Raw genomic sequence first — 13,907 nt, forward strand, 5'->3', positions numbered from 1 at the left:
CTTTATCCGTATACATTACTTTTTTATCTTCTTACACACATTACACTTTCGCCCTAGTTTTGGCACCCCTGTTTTCATTGTGTGACTAAGTTATTAGAAAACTACCACGACTGTATGTGAGTACGTGTAACTGTTCAACGGGATGTGGTGCGCCTCAATACTGCTTCAGCTGAACGCCCACATCTTATTCGGACGGTCTCTGAGTTTGAGGGGGATTGAAGCATAAAAAAGAAGTTTGCTTTGACTCAAGTTCGATGCCAGACTAGGCGAATGCCTGACTGCCTGTTTCTCCGCCCCCTCTAACTATATATGCTATAAAACACACAGTCGGTGACGCTCAGAGACAGCAGAACTTTTGGTTTAGAGCCGAGGAGTCCTGCTGTTGAAGAATGGCTAACCAAACCAAGAAAACACAACGAGCCACGTAAGTGTCTGAACTTCTCTTACTCTCGAGTTACTGTAAACCCACACTGTGAACGGGCTCTCGTTATGGCTGGCTGTGGACTGTAGGCTGAACGTCTGACTGTGTTTATTAAAGACTATAGAAATCTGTTCAGTGACTGACTGAAGTAGGGGGACCGGAGCGACTGAGTAATCTTTATTTATTTGGATTATTCTGTAACATTTTTACAATATAATCTAATTTTAATTAATTTTATTAACGTTACATGACAAGACTTTTCGTGAGACCCACCACCGACACCGTTTGTGCCGGAATGTTAAAAAACAAAACAAAAACAAACAAACAAAAAACAGGAAATGTCATTTTGTGATACTGTATTTTAAAAACGGGCGAGTTTTTACGGTGTAACAGCTGTTCTCTGTGATGACTGAGTAAAACTGAAAGGCTGAAACTGACCTGAGGACCGGAGGAGAACATGCCCGGGCGAAGATCGACTACTCGAGATGAATACCGTCAGCTCAGCTGTGTTTAGCTAACGTAGCTAACTAGCTTAACTTCCCTCACTTTCGCTTTCTCCTGTTCGGTCTGTTTTCTGGAGAAAAGTAGGCAGAATTAACGAGTAACTTAACTAGCTGCACATTAAGTTTGTTCTGGCTGCTTAGCGAAGGTGAAGTAAATCCTCTCTCTTTTCTCGTTCGCTCGTGTTCAGAGCTCCGTCGCTAAACTCGGCAGCCTTCACGGACGGACCGCTGTGTTCCTGCTGAAGCTGTAAGCAGGAAGCAGACAGACGGTTTAAACTCCTCCTGACTGAGCCGAGCTTTCTTTTAATATCCGTGAATTTCTCTCCTTTCAGTCAGTGACTGAACTGTAAAACATTTTTAAATGTCAGGTGTTTTTTTACGCAGGAAAACATTTCAGCTACTTTTTCTTATCAAGATGTATGGTAAAAATGTTTAGGCTAAATGTGTCATTTTAAATACTCCAGTGTACCACAGGTGTAGATTAAATATATACTGTTTTATTTTCAATGTGGAGATCAAACATACATAATACTGTTCATTTCTGTGTGTAAAAATAGATGTAAATACATTATGAAACTTAACACTTATGAAAAGTATATAAAACTATTTTTCTCTTGCCTTTGGTTGTAATTAGACCGCACATTTGTCATAGGAACCCACTGTGAGCTCTCTGTAGTTCTACAGGTCACATTTACTGGACTAATGATTAGACTTTTGTCCAGCAAAAAGCCGGTTTCCTCATGAGCACTCGTAACTTGTATCTCGTAAATGGTTGGTTTGAAGTGAAGAACTCTGGATACACCCAACTCGGCCTGTAACACAGATGTTTTTCATTAGAGGTACTACAGGTATTACCTTAACTGTCCTGACTCTTGTTGTGCCAGTAATGCCGGCCTTACACATTTCACTGTAGACAAACATCCAATGTACAGTCTTGCTAGAGTCGCGTCACGCTGACGTCATCTCGATCGTTTGGTGCGAGGTGTTCAGGACGCCGGCGCTTCATATTATCATAAGTTTTGACTCATTCAAATAGTGACGTACCAGGGGCGCGCGAGAGAGCGAGAGCAGGGGAGAAAAAAATGGATGCATGAGTGCCTGAAATCTCTGTAAACAAGGCAAATACTTTAATACACTTTAATACAATAATCATGTTAACTTAAATATGTAATCTGTTTTAATATTACAAGTTTACTGAGCCTGTAACAGTGATGTAAGGAAATGTGCAGAGGACTGTAAAAATAGCATTACTGAGGAAGCATCAGTGTTTTTCCTTACATTTTTTTTAACTTTCTGTTACATTGGTTTCTCATTTTGTTTGGTTGTTTTTTATGATTTAGTTCATAACACCCAATCAACAATGCTGAATCACTGCATGTTTTGTTGTTGTCCAAGTCTGTAAGTTAAATAAAAAAGTAACTGCACATTTTACAGGTTAATTTAAAAAAATCTGGATGATGATCTGCTAGATATACAGTTCTACAGTGAACTGGGCTGAGCCCCAGATCTTTACATGCCCAGCCAATGTATCTTCCCATTTGTACCACTGAGTGGAGACGGAAAAGGGTTTCTTTGCTTGTAAATTTCCACCAGGTGCATGATGGGAAATAATGTCAGAATCTAGGTGCAGTCTTGCAAGTAGTGACCCTGCAAGATCCTGAGTCTTTGCAAAATCATAGTCTGTGACGTTGTCTTTAGATGTGAGAGGGTGTCAGACTTCAGTCTTTTCAGTCTTTTATAAATACTAAATACTGACAGAATTGAAATATCAGTCATAAACATCTCAACATCTCAGAGTATACCACATAACAATGATAAAAACGTTGGATTATTGTGTATCACGTTAATCCAAAGTGAAGGAAAGGGAGAAAGGCATTTCCAAGAGGTGATTATTATCTTTGTTTGTTTGTTTTTGACTGGGGAGATTGCCTTCCCTAGCAAACACCCCATCCCCAAGTTGAGCATTGGTTTTAACGCCATTCCAAGGCAACAGCTAAGCACTCTTGAGCAGAACTGTGAAATGATTTGGGTCAACAAAAGTGGCCAGTGTTTAGTGAGCCTTTGAATTCTGTAGCCTTTGGCTGCTCTCTCAGTATGCAGCATTCAAGGACTTGTTTTCTGGTGCCTTGTGTAAAAATACTGTGATCCTTCTCTTTTTTGTGACCAGGGATGAGGCCAATGGACATACTCCTTTTCTGATTTCTGAGGACAGCATAGAGTACAAACTCCTTCAAGAGTACACACAGAGGAAAACCCCCACGCACAGTCAAGTCCCACAGAGTGAGGGGGTGGAAGAGACCAAGCCTCCTGTGCCATCAGACAAAAAGAAAAAGAAGAGATTTAAGTTTCAGAAGTGTTTAAGGTGCATTCAGCCAGCGAAGGAAGATGATGGTCCCGCAATTGAAAACAATGGACGGCGGCCAGCCTCAGATACATGTGAGTGTCAGGACATCTCTTACAAAAAAGAAATGTAGCAGCACAATAAAAAAACTAAGACTTATATGGTGATGTAATAATACCTCTTCAATATTTTATTAAATTGTTATCTCCATTTCATAATGTTCATGTAATACGGTCTTCCTGTTAGAGATGGCACAATACTGCTACTTCTTTTCTGAAACAATACAGATACTGAAACCTTGAGTATCGGCCTACATTGATAACGCACCAATATTTTTCCTTAAACTGCTAAAACTTTACAAATAGCTGTTTTTAATTGAAGCACTTCACTTAAGATGATCTAAAAGTGAACTATTGTGTTCAGGCTACTCGAACGCTCTACTACCACACAGGAAGAAATACACAGCTAATGACCTCACATCACACAATTTCAGGATAGATTTGTCACTGGATTGAATTGGATTAATTTCTTTTTTTTCCCTTCGATATCCACTTCAGCGTTTTCTGCTAAACCCATTTCCAGTGCCCTTCTGTAATGACATGGCATCTTTACTATGATCATCTATAATACTTGTGTAGTATCGTGTAGTAAACTTACAGTATTTTTCCAAGTTTAATATAAGATTGATAAAGAAATCCTGTAGAAATGTCTGTACCACAGATCATAAGAGATACCACAGATATTACTTTAACTGTCCTGATTCTTATTGTGGCAATAAGAATTTCATGCTGGTCTTTGGGTTGTGGGGTTTTAATGAGCATAACCTAATAAAACAGGGAAACAAAACATGCTGTGTCAGATTTGTCTGCTTTGTCTGAATAACACCGTTGCCTGTGTATTAGCTCATTGTTGTTGTTTATTCCAGCATGCCCAGAACAGGAAGTGGACGACATAGTCAACAGGCTGACTAAGATCACAGATTCTGTGCACTTCCTCCCCAGTGAGCTAGAAACTGATAGTGATGGTAAGTCTTTGCTGTTTGGATTATCATGTCCTTTTTTTTCCTAGCAGTAATACAACTGAAACATTGCTTCTGTCCTGTAACATGTAATAGAATAAATATTAAATGAACTGTCTGTTTATTCTGTGTCTTCTTTAGATGATATTGAGAGAATAGTGGAAATCCTTAGAGAGCAGGGAGACAAACTCAATGAGGAGGTAAGTTGGTAGTCCTATAACATCATGCTTGCCAAGGTTCTCTAGACTAAATCAACTCAAACTGAACTGCATGGTCTGATTCAAAAGGCCCCATTGACACCTGACATTAACATACGTCCTGCGTGATCAGATGATAAGTAGACAGCACTCAGTACAGATGTGAACTGAATTTTCAAGACCCAGTGGTGTAATCAGCTACATGTGGCTGTCCACTTATGACCAGTTCATAGATGGATGTTAATACCGAGTGTGAACAGGGTGTAAGATCAAAATATTCTTGCTTTCATTTACTGTACAGGTTGATTGCATTTAGTCCACAAGGTGGCACCACAGACCACAAGGTGGCACCACAAAAATTGAAATATTCATATTATTATTTATATTATTTGTTATTTAATATTTAATATGACTTATTGTGCCATCAGCACAAGTATTTTTGAACTTTATATAATGTTACAAATTATATTTGGTAATTTTTCTATTTATTCTCATTAGTAACAAATCATGGTTAGGAAAAGAACAATAGAAGTATTTTGCATTACTTGAACTTACACTACTGTTCAAAAGTTTGGAACTACTGTTTTCTAGAGATGCACTGAATTTTCAGCCACCGAACATTACATCAACAATGAAACCTTTTGGCCAAAAGGGGGAAAAAAGGCAGACAATTGTGGCTGAAAAAAAAACAAAAGTTTACTGGGGACTACAACAAAGACTTAACCACAGAGACCTGCTGGTGTCATAATGTGATGCCGCAACTTTGTAAGGCGTGGGAACGAGATAATTGAGTCGTGGCCACAACTTAGTAAGGCATTCCCATGCCTTAATAAGTCATGGCCTTGCATTATTTTTATTTATGCAAGATTTCACTCACAGGTTTGCATGTTTAACAAAACATTTGAATGGTTATGAAAATGAGGAACGGTGATTAAAAATGCACACATTTTAACAGTTTGAGCAGCAGCAGATAAACAGTGCAACTGTTTTATGGTTTCTACACGTGACATTAGACAAGCAGTTTAATCACTGTTCATCCTAAGTATCAGGAGAGGGCAGATCTATCAAGATCACAGTTTGATACCACTTAAAAACACGACATCCCACTGGATACGCAGAATACAGCAAAACACAGAAGCAGAAAAGTCCCTGCTAGCAGCTCTCTTTTTGAGATGTCCACTGAGGAGAAAATACCTTTTGAAAGAATAAAACCTCACTTCTAATCAACCCCCATGTTGTTTATCTCGTATGAGTGATTAAAACCAAAGAGCAACAGGGAAAAAAAAAACCCTTGAAGAAAGGCACTCCATATAACAGCAGCTATTTGGAGCTCACACTTGGAGCTCCAAGAAGAGATAACTGTCAGTTGGGCATCTCAACTTTGCATATTAGAGGAACAAGGAGGTAGAAGGGGAATGTTTCTCTGCCCCTTTTAATTATTACAATTAGTATTGCCTTTATCATTCATTGGCCCATTTTTTTGTTTCTGCCTATAGATTAAGAAGAACCACGTGCTTATGGAGATGCTACAGCGCACGCTAACGTATAATTACTTTAAGAAAATAACCACGACCTATTTAAGGAGACTGAGCCCAGAAGAGCTCCCACCTAAAAGCCAACCAAAGCAAACCCGGATAGCTCTCATCTGTGAAGTCACCTGCCGTCTGAAAATCATGGACCGCCACCCAATGAACCGAGTGCTGGGCTTTGGGGCCAAATACCTGCAGGAAAATTACAGCCCGTGGGCCAGCGCACAAGGGGGCTATGTGAGTATACTGTAATTTATACCAAATCTAGGCATGTTTTAACTCAATATTGCTGCAATCTCAGTGTTAAAACAGACTGGTTCTGAAATCTGATTGGCTGAGCCTGTCCGAATCTGTTACAAGTACTTAGTGTGCACTATGCTTGGCAACCGTAGCCTACAGTTACAAGGGACTTACACTAATTTTTCAAACATTGCACATATCTATTGTTGAAATGTTAACAAACTCATTCAGAGTGGTCTGATGTGAAATGGCACATTATAGAAAAACCTTTACAAGCTTAGATTTCTTTACAGCAAAGGTGATAAGAACCACGTATCACAGTGTCTGCTAAACAAATACCGCCACTTCATTTACACCTTATTAAGCCATTTTATTTTGAAAACTGTCAGTGTGTCTACATGTGTCACAATATTTTCATATGTAGAGTTGATAAAGGTAAAATAGTGGTAAATCTGAAAAGAATACTTTTTTTTGCAGACTATTTTGCCTTGCAACACCCTGCATGTACCTCTCCACCATGAATCGATGTAAAAAATACATTCTAGGTATATACCACTATACATACCACTCTCAGTGCCTTTGTTTACGTCTTCACCATTTAATCATGCAGACATTTTGAAAAATTGGTGGAGTTCCTCTTTATTGAACTACACTGCTTGGCAGAAGAATTGTTTATTGTAATTATTATTAATAAAACAGTCCATTACTTTTTGAAGATTGGTGTGTTTTATCATATTGTATTTTTCTGTTGTAAGAGCAAGACGCCTGCTTTATTAACTTTATTTCCTGTTTAACCTGTAGTGTTTTTTCCGGTTGTTGACTAACAAAAACTAAACTAAAAGGCTTTGTTTGTTTCTCTTCTCAGGGCAAAGTTTTTAGCACAGGTGACAGTGATGAAGAGGAAGTCCAGTGAGCTAGGAGGAATTTGCTGGAGGATTAATTTCAGGAACAAATCAGTCAAATACTCCCAGGGACCAAGTCAAATGTCACAAGTGAAAGAACATTTACAAGTTTTTTTAAGAGCTGGTGCTACACAAAATTATGTATTTTTAATTGATTACAAGATATTTTTCTTTAGTGCAATAGTGAGAAAGCGTGTGCTTGGTTTTGTGAAGAATGTGTGAGGAAGGCAATACCTACAATTGAAAAAAAACAGACTTATTTATTTTTATATGTATTTGTATTTGGGTGTTTTTGGGGATATTTTTTTACTCAAGGTTCCGTAAATACGATTATGCTAATGCTAATCTAAAATGAAGTCACTTGTGATATTGTAAGTACAACAAAGTGATACCCTGAAATTACTTCATTCAAATGTGTATACCGTTTTAAAATAATTAAATTATTACTAAATTATTATTACAGTTTTGTCTTTCAGTTCATTTACTTCTGACAGTAGTTGGGTGGTTGACATGACATCCAGTGTTTTAGTTGAATAAAATGAAAAATGGTATGTACCTTGATTGTATAAATGGTTTATACACAGCAGATGAATTTCTTAAAGGCTTTTTCATAGCACAGTATGTTTTGCAATAATTTATGAAACGTTTGGCAAATGTCCTCTGCTGTGACATGTAAGCGTTTCAGTTTTTCTCACTTGAACTTAAATGTTCAATGTTTAAATGTTTAAAAGTGAGTTTAAAAATATGTTTTTTGACTCTTTATGGATGTTCATTAAAGATAATTAGAGACTTAAATTTTGACAAAATTATGTCCTCTGGTTTGACACAAAACAGGTATCTGCATGAAGACTCTATTTATTTAGGACCCCGAACAACCTGGATTATAAACATACACTCGAGGTATAGATTGAACCTAGCATTAATAAGATCTTTCTTTAGAAAAATAAGTACATGGAATAATAATAATACAGTTTATAATAAAAAATATTCATTAAGAAGTAGAGAAAGTCTTATTATTGAACATGAAATGAATGAAATAATAAATTTATGACTCATGTAAAGCATCTGGGCCTTGTTTTCATACACCTGCCCTTTCATTTGACACACTGTTGTCTTGCATGATGAAGTATTTTTGTTTTGTTGTTTGTTGTGTTTTTTTTACAATTTCTATGTCATTTAGAAAACTAGCGTTGACTTTTTGTAATAAGGCAACACCATCATATTTTAGTCAAAGACTAATGTCACTGCAGAGGACATATTTAAGTTGGTCTTTGTATGTACTCAGAAAATACAGTGGAATTGACCAGTGGAACTGACCCAAAGGCAGGCGAAAAAACCTTTGGTCTCAATAGATTTTGAATCATTACATTGCAAATATTTCCAGGGTAAATCATCTGATTAAAAAAAGGCCATAATTAAGTAGTTAAGATATAAACAAAGTCGATCAGAGTGGTTTGGCGTGAAATGCACTTTTCTAGAGAAACTTGTCAAGCCAGAATTGTTCACAGTGGTGGTGATAGGAACCAGACATCTGAAACATGAAGCCTCTAAAAGCTCCCTCACAGAAACCTATTACATGAAATGGCTGTAAATATGTTGTCTGATGCCTGAGACTCTGCTTTGCAGTAGTTCTGAGATGAGTTTTCAGCCTAAAGCATATTTTAAAAAATGCATTCGTGGTGGAGGGTTACAAACAGGGTGCGGTGAGGCAAAAGAGTCCCTAAATAAAACATATAATTTCTGATTTATGCTATTTTATCATTATCAACATTACACACAACAACTAAGAAGGTATGTAGATTCACTGGTGGTTTTGTATAGTAAATAAAATGGCTATATTTGCACTGTAGACAAAACCTCTGGTTCCTAGCACCACTGTAAAGAAATCTGAGTGGGTGAGTTTCTCTGCCGTTTCACACCAAACTGCCCTAAATGACTTTGTTTACATCTCAATAATTGGATTATGCACGCTGCCAAAAAGGACCATTAGAAACCATTAGCATTAAAACCTAATGGTTTTGGCTTCTAATGGGAATACAGACCACTAGTTTCCTGTAGAACACCTTTAGATCCCATTAGGAAACCATCAAATGCATTTAGAATCAGTCACTGGTCATCTGTTAAACCATTAGGTTCCTTTACAGTGTGATATCAACCCATTGAAAATACCCAAACACATTACAAAACCATCAGGAACCAACAGAAACACTTAATTGTTTCTGTGGCTTTTGTTCAGCAGGGCAGACATTTTAAAAATTGGTGGATTTTTTTAACTTAAAATTGAAAAATGTAATAAAAAACTTGCTATCCCTGCTGGAAAAAGAGCTTTAGGACCATTAGAACCAAAACTTGATGCTTTGGCTTTCTGACGGGAATTGGCTTAATGGCTACCATTAGAGGCTCTATAGGACACCAAATGTATCTGGAATCCCAGAACACTTGTTAAACCAATAGAATCATTTACACTGTGATATCAATCCATCAGGAAAACACACAACACCATTAGTGACTATTGAACACCATCAGACACCAACAGAAACATTTTAATGGACGGTATGACTTATTCAGCAGGGATCTGTATTGTTACTTTACAGGAGAAGGAAAAAACTACTTTACTTTTAATGTAAGTCAGTGGAACCAGAATTTTTCCAAGTAATTTTGGGCTGTTTCTGTTGGTCCATTCATCATGAAACTTTCACACATCGTAAAGAGCAACAGGCATTTTCAAATTATGATAAAAACTGAAAAATGACAAAAATGGACATACGAGGTTTTGATCCGACGGCAGCGATATGTAACTAAAGCTCACTATTGAACTCTGCATACCGGCTGTGTGCAACCCAACCCCTCTCTGTCTGTCTGTCTGAGCACCTGCCTACCTGCTCAGTCACCAGCCAAACCCGAGAGAGAGACGAGCAGGTAGATCAGACACTCTCTCCCCTCAGCTCTGCCTGCTCACAGCTCAGCGCCACAGGTGAGTGCCAGCTATTCACACTTCCTCAGGTACTAACGCAGCCCTCTGATGGATTAGATAATGATAATACTTTTACTCAGCCTACTCAGTTACATTTGCGAGGAAAGGAATCTACTTTTCTCTCATTTTTATTTTCGTCTTTCACATTTAGTTTCTGACCCCTGTTTTGGGGTTAATATCACTCTGTTGTTGGTGAAAAGCTGCCTGACTGCGTTGCTGCTGCGCACGCGGATCACTTTTCTAGCATTAGCATTTTATTTTGGACCAAAAATTGTCACGAAAAGAGACAAATATTGCCTCACAAACTCCAGTTTTAGTGCTGACAGATGCAGAATGTGCTAAGAATCTCCAATACAGTTTTATAGGGAAGCTATTTGTTGCTGATAGCACGCTTTGCTAACTACTTTGACTTCTTCTCGAGTCATTACTTTAGTAAAGTCACATTACATTCAAGTAGCGTTGTGATGGCTTTGTATTTTCCTGAGTATTTTCAAAAGAGTCTTTTAGCTTTATTCAAGTTTGTGAGGAAAGTAATACTATTTACTCAGTTACATTTTAGTCATGAACTAAATCCATTTTTATACATATTATATCATGTATTTGTGTACTGTTTTGTTTGGTCACACCTCTGGCTTTTGAGGTTTGTCCTTTTATTTTAGACCAAAAGTGCATCAAAAACAGAAGAACAGAAGCTAAAAAACTGGAACTAAAAAGTTCCAGTGCTGATAGATGCAGATGGTGATAAGAATCTCTACTGCTGTTCAATAGGCAGCTTTTTGCTAAGAGTTGTTTACTCAAAAGTCACTTTGTTAGCTATTTTTACATCAGTTTGAAGTCATTATACGGTACTATAACTATAGCCTCATCACCCACTAGGTTTCCCATACTGAAGGAACATTTTAGTGAATTTGTGCTTTCCTGAGTCGTTTCAATTAATACTTCAATTGTAAGTAAAACGGAAATAAATGTACTTTTCTCTCAGCAACATTTGAGTCATGGTCCTGTTTTGAACTTAATTCCTTTACACTGATGATATCTCTACTGCTCTATGATTGGTCATACCTTCATCATTTTATTGCAGACTAAACGTCCATCAAAAAGAGAAGAATAATGTCTATTAAACTTTAGCTGCGTATTCTGTACTGAACCACTGCAGTTCAGTGTGAGCTGCTGCTTGTGTACTGGTTCCTTGAGTCTTTGTTTTACTTAAGTATCAATACTTTTCCTTGAGTATGGGTTTAGGCTTCTCTACATAAGAGTCAGCATATATAAAATGCAGTTGCAGTTAATGTTGAACTTTTCAGTCTGGAAGTCAATCGTCTATGTTCATTTTTTGAGTGTTCCTCTTCTCTGTCTTTCTGTACCTCAGCCAACATCTACCTGCCTCCATGCCTGTCAGTAGGAAGTTTTCTCCTCCGCTCTACACGGATCCAGTCCCCCCCTTATCACTCCTTCTTCTAAACAAGGCCACCAACACAATGGTGCTAGGAGGTTGTGATTGGGGCTCCCCACACCTCAAACCTGGGATGAAGCCCAAAGTAAAAGCTCAGAGGAGAGCTCGATCTCCCAGGGCTCTGGATCCAGGAGACATAGAGAGAGGAGGAGGAGAGGAGGCGAGAGGAGCCGCTAACAGGGCCAGGAAGAAGGGCTACAAACCTCCAGACGTGAGGACCATTTTTGAAGAATGTGTCCAGGACCCCCGGGTTAAAGAGGAGAAAGGGGAAGGACACACATTTACTCAGGAGTGCATGTCTTGGGAATTGTGCGATGTGTGCTGTAGATTCATCTTCCAGGATGGTTTGGTGTGTACAGGTGAGAACCTTATCTAGATGCAGTCTTATCAGACACTTTCTCCGCTAAGCATTCTTCAGTGTCATAGGCTGATAGGAGCTGTTTACATTTGCTTTATGGAAACTTTGTGTTGCGTTCTGTTCTGTGGTTGTGCTAATACAACCATAGATGTAGAAAGCCAACACATGGTTAATGTTAATAACCTTGACTTCTGATTTATTTATAGTAATTACAATTCTACGTACACCAACAGTTTCTATGGCCCTTTGACTTTTACCAGTTAACAATACCTTGTTTTTTCTGTAGTCAAGTATGCAAGATAAGAAGTAGTTCTAATTTTAATGCTGTCCCTGTGGTTTTTCTGTTTATTCCTTCTTATGTTAGCCATCTGAAGCTTTGGCAGGTGAAGTAGTACATAATGTTGAGTACACTCTTGAAAATCAAAAGGTTCCTAAATGGTTCTTGGCTTGGATGTGTGGTTCCCTTTAACTGGTATAGGACTTTTACATTATGTGGAGTTTTGTTTTAATAACTTTAAAAAGGTTCTTCTCACTCACACCTCATTTACAAAAGTGTTTCCTTAAAGAACCATCAGTTGAAAGTTTCTTTATGGAACCAAAAGTAGTTCTTCAATGGCACCTCGCTCCAAAGAACCCTTTTTGGCACTTTGATTTTTAAGAGTGCAATGAGGATGAGGACATTCAACTGGAGTCTAGAGTAAGAACCATTTCCCTGTTTTGTTAGATGAAGATGTCAGGTTCGGACGATCTCACATTATCAGAATGGTTCGATTTACTGAAATTGAGGCCGGTGGTATATAAGTGATGTTAGTTTTGTCATTGAATAGATCATGCTACCATGTTCAGTCTGTTTTCTAGAGACTACATATTACTTATCAAGTGTCAAAGAATGTGCATGAGAGACAGGCGCACTCTCCTACTCACCTACACACATTACAGGCATGTTGACAGACTGGTTTTCTGGTAACTTGGTTTTCCATGAAACGTCACAGCCTACATTCCAAAAATAAAAGAAAAGAAAGCAAGCACATGTGGAAGACAAGTCTGGTTAACTGCTTCACCTTGAAATGAGTTATTTAAAAAACATTTTCCAGGATGTGATTATGAAGGTTTGACTTTCAAGCAAGTAGCAATACCTTATTAACCCCTAAAATGGCCAGAGTTTTACTACACACTTCCATGATCCAAGAATAGCTCAGCCAGTTTGCATTTAAGTCCCTGTAGTTAGTGAATAATGAGCCTTAGTATGTAATAAGCCTGGGATTTTAAGGGGTTAATACATTCCATTATCTTACCTTGCTATCTCAAATAAATACGATTATATATTGAGTAGGGCCATAATTATACACATTTTTAGGTTTATATGATTTCTGGTTCTGATGTCACCATTCGGTTTAATTTTTGATTGCAAAATGAGCTCTGAAAACTGCATCTCCTACAATTTATACACGGCATGTGCAGCATAAGCCCTGCCCCTTACTGCCCACTTTACTGTAATTTTCCTAGTTTTGATCAGACGGCAAATAACAGACCCTCAGAGAAGAGCTCTATGTGTTTTGGTGTTTTAAATTTCAGTACACTGCTTTGAGTTTTATTTTTTTCACTACTCTACTAGGCAGAACACTCAGTAACAATAACAACACAGAGTGGGGCTGTGTGTATTATTATATCAGTGTTAGGAAGATCCGAATAGGACTCCTATTACTGAGGAAGGTCATTTAATCACAGAAAGTCATTCACTCCAGAATTACTACTGTCAGTTGTGTACGAACCACGACTCCAGAGTGGTTTAAAATCAGATGTCTTTGGTAATCACTTAAAGTTTGATGAGATTTTTAATGGCGTTAACCATTATAATATGAGTCAACAAAGCTGTTGTAACCAACAAGTGAAGCTATAAGGATAATGAGGCCAATATAGCTAACTAGTAATGGAACAAAAAAATTGTTTCACATAAATATGATGTACATT

At 37.9% G+C, this 13,907-nt stretch overlaps 1 protein-coding gene across 1 annotated transcript; it reads left to right on the forward strand.

Moving 5' to 3' along the window:
- The first annotated feature begins 299 nt into the window (after nucleotides 1–299).
- LOC118812427 (apoptosis facilitator Bcl-2-like protein 14) lies at nucleotides 300–7,608 on the forward strand. Its single transcript, XM_036577441.1, has 6 exons — nucleotides 300–424; nucleotides 3,092–3,360; nucleotides 4,191–4,289; nucleotides 4,425–4,483; nucleotides 5,977–6,246; nucleotides 7,115–7,608. The coding sequence occupies exons 1-6, from the start codon at nucleotides 390–392 to the stop codon at nucleotides 7,160–7,162; spliced, it is 780 nt and encodes a 259-aa protein (XP_036433334.1). The 5' UTR covers nucleotides 300–389; the 3' UTR covers nucleotides 7,163–7,608.
- The last annotated feature ends 6,299 nt before the right edge of the window (nucleotides 7,609–13,907 follow it).

This window comes from Colossoma macropomum, unplaced genomic scaffold (genome assembly GCF_904425465.1).
Source record: "Colossoma macropomum unplaced genomic scaffold, Colossoma_macropomum, whole genome shotgun sequence".
In the NCBI taxonomy this organism is placed as follows: Eukaryota; Metazoa; Chordata; class Actinopteri; order Characiformes; family Serrasalmidae; genus Colossoma; species Colossoma macropomum.

Excerpts from the sequence above, each read along its gene's own strand:
- LOC118812427 (XM_036577441.1), top strand. The coding sequence starts at position 390 with ATGGCTAACCAAACCAAGAAAACACAACGAGCCAC. Across the intron at positions 3,361-4,190 it reads GCGGCCAGCCTCAGATACAT|CATGCCCAGAACAGGAAGTG; the intron begins GTGAGTGTCAGG and ends TGTTTATTCCAG. Across the intron at positions 6,247-7,114 it reads CCAGCGCACAAGGGGGCTAT|GGCAAAGTTTTTAGCACAGG; the intron begins GTGAGTATACTG and ends TTCTCTTCTCAG.